The 23,897-nt window shown below is 39.4% G+C and overlaps 1 protein-coding gene across 10 annotated transcripts in view; it reads left to right on the top strand.

The window, feature by feature from the left end:
• MEF2C (myocyte enhancer factor 2C) overlaps positions 1-23,897 on the top strand; it is a 141,434-nt gene that overhangs the window by 80,184 nt on the left and 37,353 nt on the right. For 4 of the 10 annotated variants that reach the window (XM_069776409.1, XM_069776404.1, XM_069776407.1 and 1 more), the window contains exon 5: positions 22,529-22,672. In XM_069776409.1, coding sequence (XP_069632510.1) covers positions 22,529-22,672 — 144 coding nt within the window. Of the gene's footprint in view, positions 1-22,528; positions 22,673-22,733; positions 22,872-23,897 lie in introns of all 10 variants that reach the window. The other 6 variants (XM_069776410.1, XM_069776405.1, XM_069776403.1 and 3 more) reach the window with 3 other exon arrangements.

Genomic DNA, 23,897 nt, shown 5'->3' with positions numbered 1-23,897 from the left:
GATACTGAAGACTTCATCAAGAATTAGCCTGAGCTACTCTAGGAGACTTTAATTATCCTAGGGCTGTGGTGATGGGGTTGCTGGTTGGCCATAGGGAAAAAAAGTAGTTCTAATTTGCCGTAATATGTCAAATTTTTAAATAATTTACAAATTATAGATTCTTTTTCATAGTTAATCAGCATCTAGCATTGTCTTTTTAACTTGTTTCGCATAGGGTCATACATCTTCATTGCTCTAGTAACTGCTGATGAATTGACCTTTTGCAGAGTATTTTCCCTTCCCCAGTGGACTCCTGTATTTGATGAGGGAGCATGAACTGAACATAGCAAGAGAGATGAGTGCCATTTGCAGCAACGTTTTCCCCCAAGGGGAAGAAGTGAGCTTATGGACATGTGAAATTCTCCCTGCAAATTGCACATCCTCTGTGTTTTACAACACGCAGAGACATCTTTACAGACCTTAATGTTAAGATGGTAGGAAGCAAAGTAATACAAAGCCCTATAGGGTGGTGGAATTCAGAACTTTGCTTTTGTGTGTGTGTTATTGCTTCTTAAAAAAGCATTTTGCTCTAAAAAAAAAAATGTGTATAATGGAAACATGCAACTAATGATAGATAGCAATGAATACTTCCACAGGTTTGTAGAAGAACTAGCTTGAATTGAAAATCTGATCACTTTTAGTGTGACCAGCAACAGAGTGTTAATAGGCATGAAATACTACTGAATCTCCTACAGGCTTGAGGGACTTGAGACTTAAAACTGAGTACAGCTTTAGCACATTGGAAGGTTAGAGTTGATGAGGATGGCACTCAGGCAGCAAAAGGTGCATGCAGGTGACATGCTACACGGGCAGTACATTGTGCCTGCGAGGAATGCCACAGCCCTGTTTTGCTGATGGACTTACTGCACATTATCCCATCAATTCTTACAGGTGTGCTGTGGGTCCTATAGCACACGTAGGATTAGTCACTTGGTGTGGAAGTTCTGAATGAGATGAAGAGGAAAAAAATTCCTTCTGTCAATTATTTCTAAAGGTCACAGAGCTAATGACTAGCTGGGAGGTTAATTAGATTCTGAAAGCCTCTTCATATCAATTAAGACTCTTCTCTGTATATTTGTAGTAAATAAGCCCACGTAACTCTCTAAATGTGCTCTTTTTAGGAAAAGTAAGGCAACTGTTGTAGCTTGTTTAATGCAGTATGTGTATTTTCTTCTCTTGTCATCATAACATAATACTGCATATAAACAAGCTGTGAAATACACATCAAGTCAGCTCTTCAGCTGTCGAAATCAGGGGAATTATTTCAGCTACCATGGGCTGAAGATCTGGGACAGTATAGAAAGTAAGCCTGTGTGTAAGAAAGGTTATTCAGGATGATCTAAAGACAGTACAGTCTATTGGATACTGCTCTGGACTAGGACTCATGAGACTTGGGTTTTATTAATAGCTTTGCCAAATACTGTTGTATGACCTTGGACAAGTCACATTTCCTCCTAATGCTTCAGCTTCCCTATCTGTAAAATGGGGATAGCATTATTGATTTCCTTTGTAAATTGGTTGAAGACCAGCTTGTTAAAAAACCAACTACTGTTACCAGTTTCCACAGGCCAGGAGATGACTGGACAGGGTCAACTGGCCAAAGAATTTCCTTTGGATGATGATTTAGGCTTTTTAAATGCTTACTTCTTGTTTCATTTTTAGTAAATATGAGCCAAACCACTATTGCTAACCTCATGTATGACAAAATCATGGGACTGACTTCAAGATCTTCAGCATTTTTGTAATATTCCTTTGGTCTTTCTTTGTCTGCCTTCTGAGTTTTCAGCCTTTGGAAAATGTGTTTGTAACCTAATATCCTCATGTGAGATTTTTCTATGTTTTTCCTAACCATGATTAGTACAAAAAGATCTTGGAGGGGAAAATATCCCATTTTCAAAAATACTAAAAAAGTCTGCACTTTATCAATCTTAATTTCATTTTTTCAAGTAATTAATTCAGAAATCTTTTTTAAACAAAGGATTATATTCTTATCTTATTATTCCATCAATTTGGACTTTATGTAAATATTAGCTGTTACAAGACCACAAGAAAAACTTCAAAGGTGGAAAACTGTGGAAGGCAATTCTATTCTGTGCAAAGTAGTCTCTCAATGGGACTGCTGTTCCAGTCAGTGGGACTATCCAAATCAGTCCCTCTACTACATCCAAAAGATAACAATTTATTCCCTTCCTCCCACTTATCTACATGAGATTTTTTACTCTTTATCTTTCCATCCACAGGCTATTGTTTAAGCTCACCTTGATAACTCTGCAGCATCCTGTTGCTGTGCATCTAATAAGTGATAGACTTCTGATGTTTTGCAGCCTAGAAGAAACGTAGAGGGTCAAGTGTTGACACTATTGGTTTTTTTCCTAATATATTTCACATTAATCTAGTATGTGAAAAATGCAGCTAAGGGAAAGTTGCATAATGAGTTGTTTTGTTTTGCTTGCTTTCTCTCAAAAAAAAAAAAAAAAAGAGTTTTCCACTATGATTTATTTGCAACAAGGACTTGGTTAGCATGAAACATAGTTTGTAATCCTAATGTATCTCAAATGAAAGTGAAGCAGCTCACCTGATAGCTTGTTTTTCCATACCTGGAAGAAGAGAACAGGGACAGAGAAAACTAAAATGGATGCAAAGTTAGTTGCTCTGGAGCACATGGTAGAGCAAAAGCTATTTTTGAGTATACACAGAGGGAGCTCTGGACCTCCTGATTTTTACTTATTGACGATCAGTTCTTGTTATTGGTCATGTCCCCACATTATTTTTCTTTTATTCTTTTGTTCTTAGTAATAATTTTAAAAATAGTTTAATAACTTAGGGAAAGTTTTGGACAGATTTGTAAAAATGCTATGATGACAGATGTGAAAAATATGCGCAGAATATAAATGTGTTTCAAACTCTCTTCATAGTTCCTTTCTTTGTCAAACTGGGAACTTAAATTTGTATTTCTTAGAGCAAGGTCTATTTCACAGATCACTGTTTCTTTCTCCAAAACATGATATATCTGGCTGAGAGGCTGGAAAAATCTTACATGTCTGTGTAACATTCTTATAACTTAATAGCTCCAAAGTTTTATCCCAATCTAGTCATTGGAGAATGTTCTTTGTTTTTGTAGTCACTGTTTCACATAGTAACAGCTTGTTGTATTTTGGTCTGTTTGCCAGAGGGTAGGTTTATTTTTAAATCCCTGAACTCTGAATTTTCTTTATTTTTCCAAGATTGGAAGCAGCTGAAACGCCTGGAGTTACAGGTTGAAGGGCTTGCTTCACAATATGAGATGGGAAGCCTCATACCCTCCCCCTTTTGTGTTTTTCTTTTTTTAAATTTTTCCTAACAATGTCTCTTAACTGATATTTGTCTAAAAATAGAAAACTGCCTAACTAAAAATAGCTTGGCTCTCAGTCTTGCCAAGGAAAATGGAGAGGAATAGGCGTGGAATAGAAGGCTGAGTAATCCAGCTCTATTCATTCACAGATCCCTTTAAGAATGCAGGCAATGATAAAGTGCCCTCAAAAAACCACAGGCCTGACTTGCTCTCTTCAGACTCCTAGGTGCCAATAAACATTTTAGCCCAAGGATATATTTTTTTTTCCTCATAGATCGTAAACACTTTCTGAAAGACAAGGCTTTGTTTCACAGAAGCTAACTTACTGTCAAAAATAGCTGACTTTACTAAGGTTCTTTTTTTTACTTTCCACATGTTTTTTAATTTATTTTCAGATGAGCAATGACTGCAATGTTCTGTAAAGAATTACCATGAAATGTCACATATCTAGTGTGAATGAATGAAAAAATAGATGCTTTTCATTGATTTCATACTTAAAATTGTGCCCTCAGAACTTCACATATCAATAAGAAAGAAAAATTTATTACTCTGATTCTGAGCAGTAAAAGTGAATGAGTAGACAGCTGATTTATTTCACTGAGAAATCAAACTTTAGCTGCAGAGCATTTCTGCATACGTACAAGTGAAGTTTTTTATTTGCAATTCTTTTATTTATCCAAAACTCAAATTTTACCAAGGTAGAGGAGATGGGAATGGCAAGGGGCAGGATCTAATTAACTTTAAAATAAACCTTTTGAGAACCCTGCAAAGCAGGAACTTTTCGTTTGAAAAGCTGTCATATTAAAGAAAGTCAGTCTTGTTTTGTGCTACAGAGGTTTTTATATCACATCACCATTGCGGTATTGCAGTGCAAGGTATCAGTAATACTAGATGGCAGAAAAGACACCAGGAAGGGTTGAGCATGTTATTTAAAACAGGAATGTTTGTTGTTGTTCTGTATGGAGTTTTTTGGGTTTTGTTTTTTGTTTTTTTTAAATCTGAGTAACCTGGTCAAACACAGCAACAGGGTGTGGAAATGTCAGCACAGTTCACAGGGTTATTTGAGCCTGAGTATTGTTTTGTTCAGTTCCTGTAATGCTGCTTGTGATAAGACTCTGGAGACAAAGGACGATAATTGATGGAAAGGGACTTAAATCACTCCAAAAAGAATCAAGGTCCTTGTATTTGGGTACATCGACTCTTCTGGTCTCCTTCCTCCTTGTAAAGCATTTTGTCTTCTTGCATGTTGGCCCCCTACTGCTCTTTGTAATGGAGGCAGACCACAAGTGATTCCTTTATGCAGTACACAGGGTGTAATTGTGTCTGTGTGGTGTATTAGTAATTACCAAGGCTGAATTCCCGTATTGTATCTTCACTGCAAGCATGGAAAAATAGGACATGCTACCCTGCATTACCATTTTCAACCTAGATAGTGAGCTACTTATAGCTATGTTCCAGACACAAAGGCTTTTGTGAGCAAACCCATTTTTCATTTTCATCATTGGGACATCCCTGCTTTGTAAGGTAAATACAAAATGTGGTTATTTACCTGCATTCTTACACAGTAGTAATAATCGCAAGTATAGAAATACCACATCTTCCCTTACCTCACAACTATCTTTAATGCAAATTACTGACCTTGCCCTCTTCCCCCCCCCCCAAGGCTTTTTGTTTTATTGGGCTCCCATAAACTGTCAACCGTTCTTTGTCTAACCAGTGTTGAAGATTATGCAGCACTGAGTTTCTAGCAAAATCAGCAAGTGATGCACAGTTCGTCATATGCTTACACATAGGCAAAGGTTTTTTTAGTGTATAAGTGTTTCCAGATGCGGCCCTTAGACACCGCTCATAGTTGTATTAGGTAAAAAGAGCCCTACGCTATCAAAAGCCAAAAAACTCTGACATGTAAAGTCCACCGTTCAGGTTTAATTAGACCCCTGATTTAAAGCCTAGAATGGCCAATGGGAGCCTTCTGACTAACTTCAAAACTGTCTGCTTACAGTTCCTAGCACAGACACCAATTTCTATGGATTCTGTCAGCTTTTGTAGTAAGCAATACTAGAGTAAGTCTTAGTTCTAGAAAGATTCATAGAAGTCCCGTTTCAGACAGTGAAACTATTCACAGGAAGAAAGCTGAATGCTCCTTCAAATATCTGCAGAATCATGGCTTTATTTCTGAAGCAGTTTTAGTGTCAATAGGGGTGACAGAACTGGGACCTAAATAGTTCATACCATGAGCAGCATTTATGGATCTTTACTGAGAAGTAAAAACACCCACTTTCCTTCCACGCCACAGAGAATTGGCAATAAGTGAACCCCTTCCCTGAGTAACAAAGGCACGGTGCAGCAGGTGTGCTTCATCACCAGAGAGGATGGGGATACAAAAAGTCGGTCTAATCCTGGCTTTTTGCCTACTTCACTCCACCTGCTAGGGAGCTGGCATGTTCAGTGCTTTGCTCAGGCCATAGCACCTTACTCTTCTGGTTTGCATGAAGCAAAATAACTCCATACCTCTCCTTCCCTCGGCTGCACACAGATAACACGATCTGTTCTTGAGATGCCTTTCCATAGTTTTTTTGTACTTCTGGCAAAAGTTCTGTTAAACTTCAAAATATGCTGACTTTTCTTCCTTGTTACAGTAAGAAGGTATAAATTAATTATTTATTTGTGTACTATAAAATTTGCATCCATCCTTTATGTATTATGTAGTTCGTATTGATTGGACTCCATTTGCCCTGAATTCAGGGAGACCTCTATGTGTTTGTTTATATAAAAGACGATTGAAATTAATGTAAGTTATCAAATTTGCAGGGCTATAAAACCCCAAACACATATGCTTTATTGTTCTACATTTTTAATAATCCCAAGTCTAGTGGTCAGCTGTGAATTAATGTCCATAGTCCAGAACTGTTGAATGTAGTTAAATCTTAAATAGCCATTGTTCTTTGAATTAAAAAAGAGCCTTTGAAACAGAGTTTCAATCAACATTTTCCTTATGTGGTAATTTATAAATCCACAACTTTCAGTTGTTGTGTTTTCCTTACTTAATTTTGCTATGAATGTTTTTATATATGGTTAGCAGTTAATGGAGGAGTAAAAAGTTCCATTAAAATAAGTTGCATCATCTGTGTTCTAAACTGTTCATTAATGCTTTTACATGATAGACAGTGGTGTTAAAGGGAAAAATCCGTGCTATATTGGATAGGCTTGCATTAAAAAAAATCTCAACCCCATTTATTTATTTCATCCTGTGTGATTTATAGACAACTATAATTACATTTTATAGTGCAGAGTTATAAAAATGTGCATGCACTTTACTTTGGGTTGTTAAAGTATACGTTTATTTCTTTGATCAAATGTTACAGCACACAGGCTGTTCAAAGAAAGCAAATTATAGAAGAGTCAATAAGAGTACTTTAAACAACACACAGCTGCTATAGATTGAATCAAAAGAGATCCAAATCTTGACAAAGAAGCAGTTCCTAATGGAGTGTTTGGTGTTTAAAGTATATTTAGCTTACTACAGTAGAATCATGGCTATAACATGAAAAACATAAAAACACATGAATTTTCCTTTCATTGTTATAGTCCGAGGCTTGGTTATTACATACTTCTAGCATGTTCAGACATATATCAGGAAAATGGAAGTTTTACACTTTTGTCTCCAGCAGTTACCAGTATGTACTTTAGCATATAATCTGTATTTTTGTAAACTATGTGAAAAGAATCTTGCCTTCTCGGATGTAAATTTTCACACAACCCACATATATTGTTTAACTAATGAATAAAAATTCATAATTATGCTCAGTACTTTCCATCCTATATCTGAAAGTGTTTCACAGAAATGACTAAACATAAATTTTAAAATATGGCAACTAAGCTCATTTATCCAAAAGCCTAATCTGGAGGCACATGAACTTTGTGAGAGATCTTATTATTTCACCTTGAAGATTCCTAGGGGCCTGTACTATGCTTACTAAGTATTAATCCAATCTGGGCCAAAATGGAGAGTGTTTTCCAAGTTTAAGCCCTAAAAGATCTAGGAACTCTCAGTCCTCCATGAACAAAATATCCCTGGAAAGCAATTTGTAATGCAATGCACAAGTATAGGATCAAGCTTTTCACAAACCAGAATCAGAAAATATTGCTGGTGTTTGTGTGCTATCAAAGGGACAGAGACTTCAGTTTAACTCCTTTCTTAAAGAATTCTTTCTGCATTTTATTGAAAGTTTATTCACCGTAACATGCAAACACCAGCTCTGGAGCAGAAATCAGATTTCAACAGATTCTTCCCTCAAACAAAAATGCTGTAACAAGCCACAGAGCTCTGTCTGCTACTGAGTTCTCTTTCTCTGACCCAACAAACGCTGCATTTGTTAATGCACAAAAGCAAATTATGGGGAAGTGCAGAGGTTTAAACTATCTAGAACTGCTGGGTAAATCCTATCCCTTATAGGGATATGGGAGACAATAGATTTGAGCCCATTCAGATCAAGGAAGAAACAGAACCTGTGTTTCCAGTTTTGCAGCAGGTTTCTAACCACTCATTGTTATACAGAAAATCTTAAAAGGGAAGAGTGGCTCTTCCCCGAGTCTTTGAGAGATTAGCTGTAGGAGGGGACAGTATGCCCGAGTCAACGCCTGAATGCCCAGTAGGGCTTTGTGGATGAAGGTGTTTCTGCAGCCCTCGGTAAGCTGTGTAACTTCTGATGAGAGATAGGATTTCGGAAACCCCGTTTGCTTGGTCTAGGTCACTCACAACTTCATCCCATGCTGCTAGGTTTGGATCCTGTTCTGTAGCACCAAACTCTTCCGGTGCTCTGCATAGGAAGCCTCAGATCCTAACCCAGTGTGAATTCCACTCTGGAGGTCAGGTGCATAAATAGTAGGTATTGCCAAATCGAGCTTTCTATATCCCTAAAGCCTTTATTGGACCTATTCCATAGCCCTTCCCTGTCACAAGGCCCTTCCTTGCAGCAGGGGAATTGCAGTGCGGTGTGGACTGCTCTTTATGGTTTCAGTGTAAGCTCAAAGCAATGTGGCTAAGAGGGAACACTCCTCGTTGACGATTCTCCTATGCCGTCACTTTAAAAAATGCTTCTATTCCAAAGGATGCTTAGAAAGGCGTTCTCTCATTTCTTTGTCCTGGAGATGTCTTCATTTATATCTTTCAAATACTGGCAGGTGTACGAGGTTCTGCCTAACTGGCTTCATTAGCAGAACCCTTGAATTGTTGGGACCACCGTAGATAACTATATTTGACAATTCTGACTCAACCCGCATCAATAGTAAGGAGTTTGTTTAGTAGGACTAAACTCACCTGATAGTAATGCCCATGAGGGATTCACAACTGTAGCCTGAACAGAAGTAAGATGCTTCTGGGTTTGGACTTGAGGTGAAACACTGGATCCCCAAGGCCTATAGAAACCTCTCTTGTCCCTCCCACAGACTAAATTTTTCATTCCCTTCCCATTAAGGAGTCTCAGAAATCCTCCTACTCTTTCTGTACAGTCTTTTTCATGGGAGAAATGTTCTTAATTCCACCTCCTCCTTCACGGAGAGTGATGGAGCAAAAGAGCTGACTAAACATTCTGCAGTTAAGTCTGCTTCCTACTGATCTCCATGACCAATTCAGTGGCAGGAATAAAAGAAGTACTCATCCATTCCTGCTACCGCTATTTTATTCTGGGGTCTGGTGTTCTAGCATACCCCAGGCAGAAACAGGAATCCTGCCAAACTTTGCAATCAATGTAAGTAAGCTTTGCTGCAGTTTATTGGAAAATTTCACATTGTTGAGAAACTCCAGACAAACCTCAGGACTGTGAACCTCTCCTCAGATACTAGGAACAAAATTGTGCACTTCTGAACTGGAGAAATTCTTATACGCTCATCATTTATATGCCCACTGGCCCCTTCACAGAAAGGATCTTGTAGCATTACTGATTTTCACTGACATTTTGGTGACTTAGGGCATTGCTGATCCCTTTTGCTGCTGTAAGTGCTGTGTGACAGCTTGGACCCTTTGAAATCAGTCAGGATCTCTTTGCCAGATCTTTGATTTTAATATATCGATAGTAAGAGGCAAACCGCATTTATTTTGAGGTAATCTCATCTTCAATCTTATCACAGTCTCTGATTTCTTTGGCACAGTCAGCTTCTGATTGATTTTAAAACTGAATTTTCATATTCAATCATAAAATAAATGTTAGAGAACCTGAAGTATTCCTCTATCATTCCATGTAATACTCTTTACCCTTCCTCTAGATTGTCTTATTGCATTGTAAATGCTCTGCAGAGCTTAGGAAAGAGCTCTCACTACTGTGGCAGCAGGCTGATGGCTGCAAAAGGCTTAGAAGATAGCCAAGATAATGGAATAAGTAAATGAGCTCGGTTTTCTTGCCACAGTAACATCGATAGGAAATACTTTTATTCCATCTCTCAACATAATGGTTTCAGGTTCGGTCTGTAGTTGGTCCAGGCCTCCAGCACGGCAAGATTTTGGGACTGCGACTAGTGCTTGTGCATCTATGGATTTCAGCTTCTCGTGAGGTAGTGACCCAGTATGGATCTTCCTTGTACACAAGCTAAGCGTGTTAGAAAAAAAGTCAGAATGTTACTGCCTTCTGAATATTTTGCTCGGATAACCAGAAGTCAATAAAGATTTATCTTTTTCTCAGGAACATAGTCCACAAAACACTACCTGTGTCCATGTTGCAAAACACTGTGAAGTAATAAATCACGAAGAAGGTCAGTTCTTTAAAACAAATACAGTCCTTCAAGCTGCTCCGGATTTGGCATTCCCAATTAGAAAAGGTCCCTTTCTTGTATGTAACATGGCTCTGTGAGGCTCTGACTGAGGCTGTCTGAGGAAACAGCTGTGGTATCTGGAGATGTGAGTACCCCCAAGCTATTTATTGCCTTTCCTCCCTTGGAGGTTACCACCTTCGCAGCAGAGTCAGAGGAAGGGAATGCATGCCCACCCCTCGGCCACCCCACCTCCGCAGCTCTGGTATGGGGTGAGTAATCTCAGACGACAGGGCAGAGCAGGCAGCTCTGCACCGTGATTTACACTGCAGCGGCAAGAGCCACCAAAGCTGGTCAGAGCCCACAGATAAGTCTTCACCCAGTGAGACAATACAAGTCACGCACATGTTCACAGCGACCTTCATTCCCACCTCTACCAAGTCTTGGAAGAAATGAAGTAGACGGAAATCTCGTTCCATTTGTCCAGCTCTCCTGCAGAATTAGGGGACCCAAGCAGAAACATCTTTTGTAGCCCACAGAATTCTCTGTGTGGGGATACCATATGATTAAAGGTTTGAAGATTTCAGACAGTAGGGCTTTGGCAGGCCAATATACCAATTCTTCTTTACAAAACTATAATTTTGTCCAAAAAAAGAAATCCAGTTTTACAATGAAAAAGCCTAACATTTAAAGTGTGTTTTAGCTGCTTCTGGAAGATGCTGAATTTTTCACAAATAGATGCTTAGTTTCTGAATGAAGATGTTGTTGTTGTTTTCTTTTCTATTTTACCTTCTCAGCCACAAATTTTCTAGTATCTCTGAAAACTCCGTCCTCAGTTCTGGTCGAACTTTTCTGACTAGATGTTGAGTCTGCCTGTGCCACTTCTGCTTTCTCAAGCAGTGATAAGAGCTAGAAGCTGCTCTGTTTCTCAAGTTTTCTTCCTTACCAAACAGAGTACTGAAACTGACCATTATGTTGTTAATTTAACTGAGGTACAGAGGGCAGCATGCAAGCCACTTTTTTGCAGGTGTATGTGAGGATCTGTCTGTGTATATTAAATTTAGACTCCTTACTGACTACATTTCAGTTTGCCTGGGTTTTTCCTTCTTATAGCACCCCAATTACACTGGTAATTACTATCATTCAACTTTTTATAGAGGGAGAAGTATAGAAAAGTGAATTAACAAAGCCCATGCAGGAAGTTAGTAACAGAAGTGGGAGCTAAACTGCACCTTCTTGGGGTATACGGTAGCAGCTTAACCCATGGATAATCTCATCTAAAGGGGCTAATCTTTTGTCTCTATGATGGCACAATTTGCAGTAATGGAAATTTAGAATTCCCTTGCCTGGAAAGCTTCCTAGATTCTTCAAAATCTTTTCAAAATCTAACCACTTTTTGCTAATTCTGTCATGTCTGATTCTTTCCTTTCGGGAGAAGTGCCTACTCTTCTCAAGGGAAGGGCAGAGTGATAGAAGCAGTATGACTTTTGAAGAAGTTATGCTTCAGGAAAAGAGTTGCTTGAAGGACCAGCTTTCTAGGATAATCATGCAGTTCTGGAGTTTCATCCAGCTCCTCCATACAACTCCTGACTGTACTCTTTTACTCCTTTTTTGGCTAGTGTTTAGTTATCTTCAAGTTTCAACTTGCAAAGTTTCTGTCTGAATCTTACCACTTCTGTAGGATTTTCCATAGGAAAACAAGACCCAGTTCTTTGTTTCTAGCAGACACTTTGGTAAGCAGACAAATGCGTATCACAGTCTAGAGATTTTAGCAGCTGTTTAAAGATAGATACAGTTTGCACAAATGTTTCTGGTAAATAACAGAACTTATACAAATTGTTGGTCTAACAAAAAAAAACAAAGCCATCTTAAATCAAGTATGAAAGTCTGCATCGTTTGAGTCATCTGTTTTCGTAGTTAAAATCATGGGCCAATTTTTCTTCTCAAATAGTGCTTGCTCACTCTAAACTTAGTGGAGAGACTTCCTTCTCTTTCTCCTTGGTGAAAACTTGACTCTATCAGCAGAACAGTGAGTTGATGGTTATTGCTTTGTTGCTATTTAAGGCCTCCATCCTGCAAAGAAACAGGAGACTAGAGTTTCAGAGATCTAACCTCTATTATAATTCACCATTTTTATAAAATATATTGATTTGGGCATTTTTACCAATGGATAAAACAATTATGGTACTATAAAAATAAAAGGGAATGTTCTTTTTCCTTTAAAAGGAACTGCTATTCAGCAACATTTGCCCATTGTCATATTGGTACCGTTTCTTGTAATACACTGTAATTTGATCTGCTGTAAAATAAATGTTCAAATTAAAAAAAAAAAGAAATCTCTTCAGAACATTGATACATTCAAGATTTTTATGGGAGACCTCCAAAGAAAACCAGGTGCTGAAGGAAATGGTGTTCTTGTCTCAGTGGGTGGCATTTTCACTGCTGAGTTAGTACTGCACCAGTTCAGTGCTGCTGGAGGTGCTCTGTTTCAGATGAAATGGAAAAGCAAAATGTTGTGGTCATCAGAGATTCCCTGGCCCCATGGTTAAGGGTGAAGGTGTTTGTCCCATGGTCTAGGAAAAATTCCATCCCAAGTAACTTAATATCATATGTTACAATTTTATTTGTCTGAGGTATATATCATTTCCGCTCCTGAAAACTTCATGAGCTAGCGTAGCTACACAAGTTGACGATATATTCACCCCAGGGTGGCTGCATTTTAGTGACGTGTGAAGCAGTCCTTAAGCATATGATTTAAGAATCTCTTTGGGATCTTTTAGAACATAGAAAATGCTCAAAATATATGCGAAGTATAATTCCCTATCAGCTGCCATTCTTTCTGTAATGTTTTTGTGACAAAAGAGTCTGTAAAATATATGTGTTAGTCTGTATGTCACATTTCTCAACTATTTTGAATATGGCATTTAGCATTAAAGGTTCCCATTTATATCATGGAAAAACACCAGCTGCCTTTGAAATAGTTAATTGTTTCTGCAGTCATTTATATTAAGCCCTGCATATTTCAAATACTGTATGTTTGAAGAGATAGTAACACTGATGTAGCAGACTTGGTAACACCACTGTACATCTAGAATAACTCAACTGGTGTCTTTACAGCTGTTCCAAATCCAGCTACAGATTTACACTAGTGTAAATGAGATCTGACTTCAGCCTTGTATTTGTGTATATGTCTGACTAAATTAGACACAAATGAAAATGTTGAGGGCAATGCTCCATCTGGAAGGGCTGGAGTCAGTGGAGAAGGATTATAGATAGATGAACATAAAAAGAAGGAGGGAAATAACAACCTGTTGATGATTACAGTGTTTATTTTTAAGTGGCCTCATATTCCCCAAAGAAGCTGAGATGATTCTGCTGAACTACTGTAAAGTTTATTTTTCCATTCATATACTTTCTGTCTGGCAGCAAAACCTAGTACAAATCAAATACACTATGTCTCTCCAATATCTTCTTCTATTTTAAATATGCTCAATAAAGCTTAGAAAAAAAACGGGCCATTTAAATACTTCATACACTTTAACGGTTTTGAAAAATCAGTAGAGGTTATAATGGACTTATGTTATGCTGGGGCCAAGTGGCAAGAGGCGAGTCAGAGATGCATCTGTTTTGGCTTTAGGCGCTTTTTGCACCCCTTGGCAGACTGGGTCTGCTGGCAGACTGGTGGTGCTCCTGCCAGTAAACTAGTGGAAGGAGCCAGAATATGGTTGTTTTGTCTTTATGGAGTCGTTCTACGAATACTGAGTCTTGAGAAATAGTGGAAGTCTATTTTCTGTAAATCCGCCTTCCGAGTTAGAGGATGGAAAACAAGGTATTTGCCACTAGGCAGTGGTGCTAGCCTTCATTCTGCAGAAGAAAGCACACATTTATGGGCAGGGCAGCATGCCTAAAGAGTGGTGGGAAGAACAGGAGAGCAAGCTGAAGTTTTCTGCCCTTACCCACATCTTCTGTATTTCCATTACTCAAAAACAGTGCCTTTGAACCCTCAGTAAGGGGTATAATCATTGGGGTGCTCAAAGAGTGGTGATAATTATTCCATCCCTAAAACACAAGTTTCCTGAGAATAGCTCTAATCTAAGTAAATAACCTGCTAATTTTGTGCAGGAGGCACTGACAGCCAGTGTCTGGGAAGTTGTCAGGTTTTTTTAACACAACAGAGCAGAATTTGACTCTCTCTTCAAAGTACAGGTTTAAAAAACAGCTGCACAGAAGTTTCATTTTAACACAGCCTTTGGGTGTAGAGGGTGCGTTTGACAGTAGAGTAAATTTTGACAAAAGCTTGAAAGGAATTTTGTTTGTCCAAGGCTGATTTTTTTTTTTTTTTCTTTTTAAATCTCATATCTATGGAGGTGATTTTATCAGAAGCTGTAATCACAACTAGGTCAGCATAGCATTTATGTTGCTAATCTTAACAACTCCGGTTAATCCCACACATGAATTCATTATTTAGGAAACGCCAATCTTGTTGGAAAAGCACATCCCTTTTTTTGTCTCTACTAATCCAACACACCAGCATTATTAAGCTGGTGTTATACTGTATCATAGCAAACAGAGGCTCGCCATGCTTATGCATGAAGACTTCTAAAAAATCCCTCTAGACTTGAACAAAAAGGTGCTGAGAAGTGATCTAGTAGAGGGTGTGTATGCGTATGTATAAATATATGTATAGAGATATATATACACACATGTATTTATGTATAAATATCTGTAAAGCACAAATGCTGTCTTCCTGTAGGCTGCAACCACATGAGAGCCAAGAAGTGTGACAGCAGCACGGGTGAAGAAAAACCCAACCCCACTCCCCCCGGCAACCGAAAAAAGAAAAAAAACCCAAACCCAAATGGGTTGGCCGTCGTGTCCGTGAGCGTAGCGCGTCCCCAATCAGCACGGCGTCCTTGGGGACAGCCATCTACGGCCATGGGGCAGCAGGTGCCGTGGCTGACAGGTGGGGATGGCGGGGATGCATGGCATTGCTGCGGCCGGGACGGGGACCAGCTCCCCGACGGGTTGCTGCGGTCGCATCGCGCCGGCCGGTGCCGCCAGTCACTTGATGCTCCGCTCCCCCCGTGGATTCCCGGCGGCCTCGGACGGGTTCTGCTGACCGTCTCCTCTGTCAAGGCCGGGGAAACGCGATCCCTTCCATTGAGGGTTGGCGTAGGAATCGTACGTCAGCTGGCTGCGGGGTGGCGGGGGGGGGGGGATTTGTGGGGTTTTCAGACCTTTTGCGCCACGACGACAGACGGGAATAAGCCTGAAGGATGAAGAAATATCCTTACTTAGAACCTTGGGAATCATTCAGATCGAAATTCTTTTTTTAAAAAAAGAAAAAACAGCCTACAAGCGCAGTGATAGACAGAAGTCTTTTGTGTGTCCCATGAAACAATTGTGAACATAGGAGGGTGTAAGCTTAGTTGCATGCATTGCCAGAAATTTTAACACAAAGCTTTAATGCCGGTGTCTTCGTGTGATTCTCTTTTGTTTCTTTCTGAGAAAATCCAGAAAGATACATGGTTTAGATTAGCTGCTATGAGATCTCTGAATCTGACATATCCTACTTCTATTTATACTTACAAAGCCAAACTTGCCTGTGTAATTTAAGTCAATACTAAATAGAAAAGCGCTGGTGAGCGGGTAGGATTGAACATGAAAGGAAGGGATTGTGCTTGGCCTCTTTTAGAGAGCAGCCCTCTGCCATCTCCCCATCTCCAGCCTCTCCAGAGGGGTAACCCAGGCACGGCGGCCAGGCAGCAAGGTGTCCTCTCTCATACGGACGCAGGAGAGAGGCAGCAGGAGATGTGGTGAGGATGACCGGTCCGCCACAGACGGCAAGGTCGGAGCCAACAGGCTGCCCCTCCGGAGGGCTGCGCATCGCCCCGGCTCCGGGGATGCACCGGGCGCGCTGCCCTGCAAAGCTCCCCCGTGCCCAAGGCGCACAGCACAGCGAGGGGGAGCGAAGAAGCCAAAAAATCGCGCTGCCCCAGCGCCCTTTACGGGAAAACACAGATCCGTTTGGTTTTTGTGGTGGTGTTACAAAACACTGCAGATAGGCCTTGGCACGCGTCAAGAGCGCGAGTGGAATAGACGGAGCTCGGGAAGCAGGTAGAAACCTCGTGTCCTGATGAGCTCGCAGCACACGCGTACAAGCATTCGTAACACGCCGGTCGATCGTTCGTAAGCAAAGAGCGGCAGATGTTACTGGCGAAGGGTGTCGGCGTTGTTTGGTTTCACAAGAGGTGTGATTAGAGAAGGTACTTGAAGGAGGAGAGAATAATCACTTGGCATGCAAAAATAAGAGTCAAATCCAAGCAGAGGGTTTGGTGTATTGTTGTGAAAAGCACACTCATGCGTATTCATTTGAAGAAGACAGACATACAGGACCAAACAATGGAAATTTTTTTTTTTTCTTTGAAACTTCGGTGAAAATAAAATAGTAACAAAAAGGTTAACATGTGGTTATAGAGCTTCAGCTATTATATAAGCCCTGTAGCTTATTTCAAAAAGAGTATAAACCACAAAAACATTTTATGATTTATACAAAAGAGGTAATAAATGTTCCATTTTTCTGTGTTACTGGTATACATTTTTTTTTTGTCTGGAGCTTGTTAGATAACAGTAAGTATAATAATGTTTTATCTGATTCTCCTAAATATGCAATTAAAGTACATTAGTACCAGCATACTAGTTTATGTTCATTATTAAATGTAAAAATCTAAGAACTCTACATTAATGGAACATAAAATTTGAGATTTTAGTTACACAGAAGTCAGGGAATTCAGATGGGTGGTTCCCATAGCAACCTATCTCTTCCTCTTTGTGTTTTTCATTTCACTAGAACCTTTCATTACTTGATTACACCATACATTGTATCATGCAATTTCATCATAAAATTTCATCATTATATAACTGTGCAGGAGAAGAGAGTGAAGGTTGTCTTCACTCAACACTTTCTAACTTTAATGTTTCTGTTGCACAGAGAGCAAACTGAAGCTTAAATGAATCAGGCCCATGATCTAAATATTTTCTGCTTTTTTGGGGGCCTCCATAAATTTGGCCGTGTTCTTTGGAATGGCTATAAATAATAAAGCAGTTGAACACAATAGCATATCATTCCTTTGTAATTGGCTATTGTCTGCCTTGCCACGTAGATATGTAGCTCCAGTGAGCAAAAAAGACACCAAACCATTTTTCATTTGTGGCTAAAAGATTTATCCCATCCAGATACAGGAAAGAAAGTGATAGTGGAAAATGGAGGGCACTTGTGGTTTTTGTCTTCTGAGAGTGGAATATAATTTACCAAATTACAACTCTGTGGATTGTCATGGTCGCTAGTGGGGTTATCAGTTAGAGATCATTGTGGTGGCTTCTAGACAACATAACAGATACAGGAATTTGTAGAAGTAGACTTGTAATTCTGAATTTTTCCATACTGTAAATTTGGATTACAGATGAAGTACCAGTGAGATCACATATTTTATTACACAAATGAAGACAGTGATTAACCTTGCAATAGTTCAGTCTTTTTTGCAGAGGATATCAAAATGAAACAGACAGAGTGGGCTGGTCTGAACCTTTTGGAGACCTTATCGACTGACCCAGTCTTTTTAATTGGGCAGCTATATTGTGAGCATTTCCAAGACCAGATATCTGTGGCTTCTCAAGCCCTGGAGTGTTGTGGGGAGCAGTTCCACAGCAGATGAACTTATTAAGAAGAAAGGAGATGCCCCTCTACAAAGATAAGCAAACGAAAGGATAGGATGAAAAACAAATTAATTTCTAACCTTCCCCACTCTTCCTGTTAAAAAAATGCTAAAAGAAGAGGATAGTACTGCAGAAACAGAGCCTGGATTAGGAAAATGAAAGGCTTTTCCTCCTCAAAAGCCTTCAAATTGCAATGATTTCCATTGCCTTGATAAAATCAGACCTGGCTGTTAGTGCCATATTTTCTTTTGTGCTTTTGTAGTGATGATAAATTTTGCATGAAATGAAAGTAAATAGTTGTTTATACTTCATTTTACAGCAGCCAGTATGTCACTAAGTCAGCACTTCTCCGCTGAGATTTATAGAGCAGGATTTAGGCTAAATTGCTGGCATATGAGATTTCAGCCAAAGGTTGTTTTCCTTTAACCATTTTGTTTTTCAAATGCCTTGGCTGATTTTAGGTTATTGGAGTCCAATATAATTACTTGTTTAATTGCTTGGAAGAAGTGGAGCTTCCGTAGTTCAAAAATGGCTTATTTTCTTTAAAAATAACTGAAATCTGGCTTGGGATTCTCTAGAATGCAATGCACTATACAATTGTGTAATTTTATCCTCTTAAAAATTCCCTGAATAGTCATTAAAGCTTTGGAAACTAGCTAATCTCCAAGAGGATGCGATAGGTCTGGCTATTTTCCAGGGTTTGTAAGAGGCTATGACAGCTTAACATGGTAAGAAAAATGGTTTCTAAATCACTGCAAGACTGGGTCAAAGACTCTAGCCTGCTGAAACCCAGTTGATCTTCGTCATGACTCCAGTTGTCTCCGATATCCAGAACCAGCCTCTGCTTTCAAGAGGTGACACAGCAAAAAAGAGGAAAAATTGACATGGAGTCCAGAGAGCTTCTGAATAAGGATGGATCAGTTATATACTGGTCTGTGCCTCTTCTAGTTGTGCCGTACCAACTTGTGTTGTGTTGAGTTGTGTTGAAGCACAACAATAAAGGACCTTTATGGGAAGTATAATGTGGTAGGTAATGATGTGGAGGAGAATAAAGTTACAAACAAGGCAATAGAATAGGCAAAACTGTAGCTGGCATGTTGAGAAGCGAGAGGTAATGCTAAGATACTGAGGATCATTATATTTGTCCTGAATACCACGCAGGACCTTAGTGCAGAGGATAAGTGTGTCACTTTCAGTCTGCTCTCTTCTCCAGAGAACTGTGTATGTAAGTGTGTTCATGTGCCTGTGCAGTCTACCAGTCTGTTCTTCTGTCTTTTCCCTTATAATTTCTTCATTTTTTATTCAGTGCCAGGCAAATCTGGCACAAAGGAGGGGTCTCATAGACAATGAAATTCCAACAAGTTTCATTAAAATTATGTGTTCTTGTGCAGAAAAAGAGAACCAGAAATTACTCCCAGAAAAGACACCCAGCTGAAGGCAGTGTTGCAGCATGAGTCCTTACACACAGAAGCAACAAAGAATCAGCAGAAAGATGGGTAGGGGGCACAAGAAGCCCCAAAAGACCCAGCCACAGGAAAGCTTCTCTGGATATTGCACTTTACCCCAAAATGCAATTCACGGGCAACCAGGCATTAGTTCCAGCACTCACAAAGCTAGGAGCTGTGCCTCTGACTGCAGCACACTTGTGAAAATTTCTGTTGCCTAACCTTACCACAACTCACTGAAGCACATTCTTTTTTTTCTTTTCTTTTCTTTTCTTTTTTTTGGGGGGGGGGAGGGGGTGGCAACAAAGGGACAAGGGGCAGGGAAAAAGTGCACTGCATTAGTGAGCTTGATTAGCCATTTCGGCCAAGATACCAGCCAAACACATGGATTGATGGTGTTTGCAAGCGAAAGGTTTGCCTCTACTCTTTAGAGCTGAAGTTAATTTTGGGTAGAATACCAACACGATTTTACTAAATTTGGTCTTTGGCTTTTCTGGTCAAAATAGAGATTGCTTATTCTCTGCCTGGTGCCACAGAAACCTGCTTTCTAAGGGTATGAAAAAAAAAATGTATGAAAATAAAAACATTACTATGTTGGGAGGGAATCTGGTCTCTTTTCAGAGACTGCTGCAAGACATGCCTTGGGTTACATTGCCTTTCCTCCTCTGGACAACTAAAAGATGGCAATGCATTCTTGCACCTCTACAAACCACAGAAGTGACTATTTCATATGAGTGCTAAGTAGACAGTCGCAGAGCTTTAGGGCATTGTGAGTGTGCTGAGGACAAGGTGGATCTTCTTTCACCCAGACACAGCCATGTGAATGCAGCAGACAAGGATTTGGGAATGGTGGGAGAGGAAAAGATTCAAAGAAGAGGCAAAACATTCCCCCTCTTGTCTCTTCATGTTGCTCTTGATCTGGGTTGTCTGGTAGGATAACAATTGTGCAGCTACCTTTCCTCACCTATGCCCATTCAGTTGCAGCTGTGTTGACCTCTGGGTAAAAAAGAGGTCATTGCCATTTGTAAATAGAGGAGCTGGACTGTCATCTCAAACTTGGAGTTGAGGATGCCATCCAATCCAGCTCACATCAGCATCATTCCTCAGAGACTCCATGTGAATTAGCAGGACTCCATCAGTGACTCAGATGAGCTCAAGAAAAGGTCCCAAGAGTGCTGATCTGGGTTTCATGTCTGGCCACCTTGATCCAATGCATCTTGAAAACAGAATATTTTATGTATTCAGAAGACAACTCTTTTGGACTTACACAAAGAGTTGAACATTAATTGAGATTAGTTATTCAGATGTAAAAAGAGAAATTTCACTTTTAATATATCATATTGTATCTATTAAATCTATCAAACAACAGCTGATTGCAAAAACCCTCTTTATAATTGGCTTGTTTCAAGCTAGTAGCAGTACAAATCATACACGACTATGTCTGTTCTGCTAGTTAACATTTAAAAGATAAAAGAGAGATAAGAGGGAGTGGGGAAGAAGTGTAGAGAATCATTCATGTTGTTTTAGCTTCTTAAGGTTTGATTCCAATGGATTTATAGTTTTGTCTGTGTGTCAGTAGTAGCTCATGGGATTAGATGTGAAGTCTGTGTAGATACAAAGTCTAAAAAGAAAGATCTACATTGAGCCAGCTTTCCACAGTTGCCTAAATCTGTTTCAGAGGTCCACAACATGAGTTTGGAAGGTTCAGATGTATTAGGGCAGATCGCCATCACTTTGCTGACTTGGTGAAAATGTGAGGTTCAGAGGGTGTGTCTCCACAAGGAGAACAGCTTTATAGCTTTTGCAGGAATAAGAGGGTTCTGTTCTTCAGTCTCAGGTAAAATGCAGAAAATGAAGTCTAATTTTTATTAAATAACTACAATACTACAGAAACAAGGTATGACATTATAATACTTCAGGGATTTGACAATGGTAAACTGGGCATTCCCATAAAGAAAATTATTAGGAGATGTATTTTTCCAAAAGGAACAAAAAGCTCAGATGAGAGGCAGCCATTCTGAGAAGGCAAAAAGAAACCGGTTAGAGTATCCCACACTAATACACAGCACAAGCATAGCCACTTATTAACACAAGGGTGCTATGTGATCTATATGTTGTAACTCAGATTGCTTAGCCAGGTTGCAACTCAGAATTAACTGCAAGCTGTCTAATAAAGTTTATAGACAGCCAAATGGACTCTCTGAAGAGTTTTTGACTGAGACATTCTTCAAGCTGAATTTGAGAAATCTTACAAATATTGACTTTGTGTACTATTGTTTGTACTTGGGGAGTCCACAAAGACTTGTTTCTCATATTCTTTTACGTTAATGAGTGTTCTTTGGTGAGCTGTCAAGGTAGATCAGTTAAAACCTATTTGAGGCCAGGCAACCATTCTGAATTGTTAGCTACTGATCTCACTCTATTTTTAAGCTTTTTTATCTCCATTATTTATCTTGGTGATGATGGTCATGATTGTGAAGGTTGATTTGAGCTGCTGAACCTGAAATTCATCTGGTTTGACTTTTCACTAAGCAACAGTTATAGCAGTGCTTTTTCCTGTACATTAAGCTTCAGCACTGTGCATTTGTAGCACTGTAACTGGAGTCAATAAAAAGTAAACACCATGTCTAGAAGCTCTTAATCGGTATTTCACAGCCACATTAGCAACTCTGCCTTCCCTCTTGTCCTATCAAAAGCATACACTTAGGAATGGTGGGGCATTGCTAATGTCATGCCTTATATCTAATTCAAAGCCAGAATTCAGTTTAGGTACTCCTCTTTCTTTGTTGCAGGTTTGTTGGTTTTTTTTTTTTCATTTCTTTCTCCTGTATCTTTATTTAGAGAAAAGGAAAACACCGGGGTATTCCACTGTGAACAGTATACATCCTTTGCTTTTAATGTTCATTCATTTCAAATGGATAAATATCTTAAAGAAATTGCATTCTGGATGGGTATCTTAATCTCTTAATGCTATTGGACATGGTTGGGGGGCGGTACTATCAGGCACTTTGCCAGGTTGCCATCTCCATTCTTTATTGACCGATTCCAGTTTCAGAAGAAAGAGGTCTGTATGGTCCTCTCTTGCCGCTCGTAATTGGAGACCTACAGCATCGATGTGGATCCCTAGTCACTTTCTTTCCCTAAAGCGTAGTGTAAAACCTTCCACTGCTGGGCTGTTTGTGTTACTGTAACACTGCTGAGTCTTTCTTGCAGCTTGTGCCAAGGATTGAACTTTCCAAATTATGTATTTCAGACATTGAGAAAGAAAGGACTTAATGGCTGTGACAGTCCAGACCCCGATGCAGACGATTCAGTAGGTCACAGCCCTGAGTCTGAGGACAAGTACAGAAAAATTAATGAAGATATTGATCTAATGATCAGCAGGCAAAGATTATGTGTAAGTACTCTAAGCTCCCTTTCATTTTTTTTACTCTTTGATATTTCTCTGAACCTGGCAGGCATTGAACAAGAAAGAAAACAAAGGCTGTGAAAGCCCCGATCCTGACTCCTCTTACGCTCTCACCCCACGCACTGAAGAAAAATACAAAAAAATTAATGAAGAATTTGATAATATGATCAAGAGCCATAAAATACCTGTAAGTACCAAAGGTTAGATGGCTGTCTGCTGATAACTGCTGCAGTAACAAACCATAACCCTTTCAGTTCTGGCTTCTTAAGGAAAACATTTCAGCTGGAAACAGGCTTTAATAGCCAAATATATAATTAAACACTGTGGTCAGAAAATTTCACACAACATATTTTTCTTCCAAGTCTCTACCTCTGACACACAGACAAAGCCTACTATAGGTGAAACCTACAGAAGGAAGTGAAATATACATGTATACATTATATTCACTTGATTTACAGAACTGTTTTACCACACCACTCGCCTAAATTATGTCTAAAAAATAACGATGGAAATGTTTCTTTGTGGACAGGCTAACAAACCCACAGAATACTTTCTGTGGTGATATAGAAAAAACGATGTAGAACTGAAATTCCTTTATATATAGTAATTAGTGTGTTCTGTGCGTGTCACTTCAGTTCTCAAGTGTCTCTGCTAAACTCAGTTGCAGCACTGAAGGGTTACAGCTACTTGCTCGCTGCAGAGAAACAGACTGCATGAGAGCCTAATGGTAGGATTCAGACATGTTTGTGTGTTGGGGTGATTTTACAGCTTTATCAGAGAATTTGCTTTGACCTCATCAGCATTTCTTTAATGCTTTAACATGAGCTAAATTTTGTTTTAACCAAGTCAAGATTTCTAACCATCGGTCAGATGCCTTGCCAGATATCTAAGAGAAATAACTCTGCATGTGCTATTTTGTTTGCACAAGACATACAAGGGGAGAATACTTTGTCATTATGTTTGATATTACATTTTTAAAGCCAACAAAAAGAATGTGGAGGTTTGGAGGTTATATTTGGCCCTTCTTCCAAATGTGCGTGCAAGAGAAAATAGCAAATCAAAGATTTGCCCAGGTCCAAAGAAGCATCTGAATTTGCATAGGTAACTGCTTGCTTCTAAAAGAGATCATTTGGATGTGTTCATTCCTCATTCCCACAAGTAGGTTGTATGGTTAGCTGCCAAAAAGGATGTCTGTATACCCAGAATGAGCAAA

The sequence above is a fragment of the Haliaeetus albicilla genome, chromosome Z, assembly GCF_947461875.1.
Source record: "Haliaeetus albicilla chromosome Z, bHalAlb1.1, whole genome shotgun sequence".
NCBI lineage: Eukaryota > Metazoa > Chordata > Aves > Accipitriformes > Accipitridae > Haliaeetus > Haliaeetus albicilla.
This window is presented reverse-complemented; position numbering and strand designations above follow the sequence as displayed.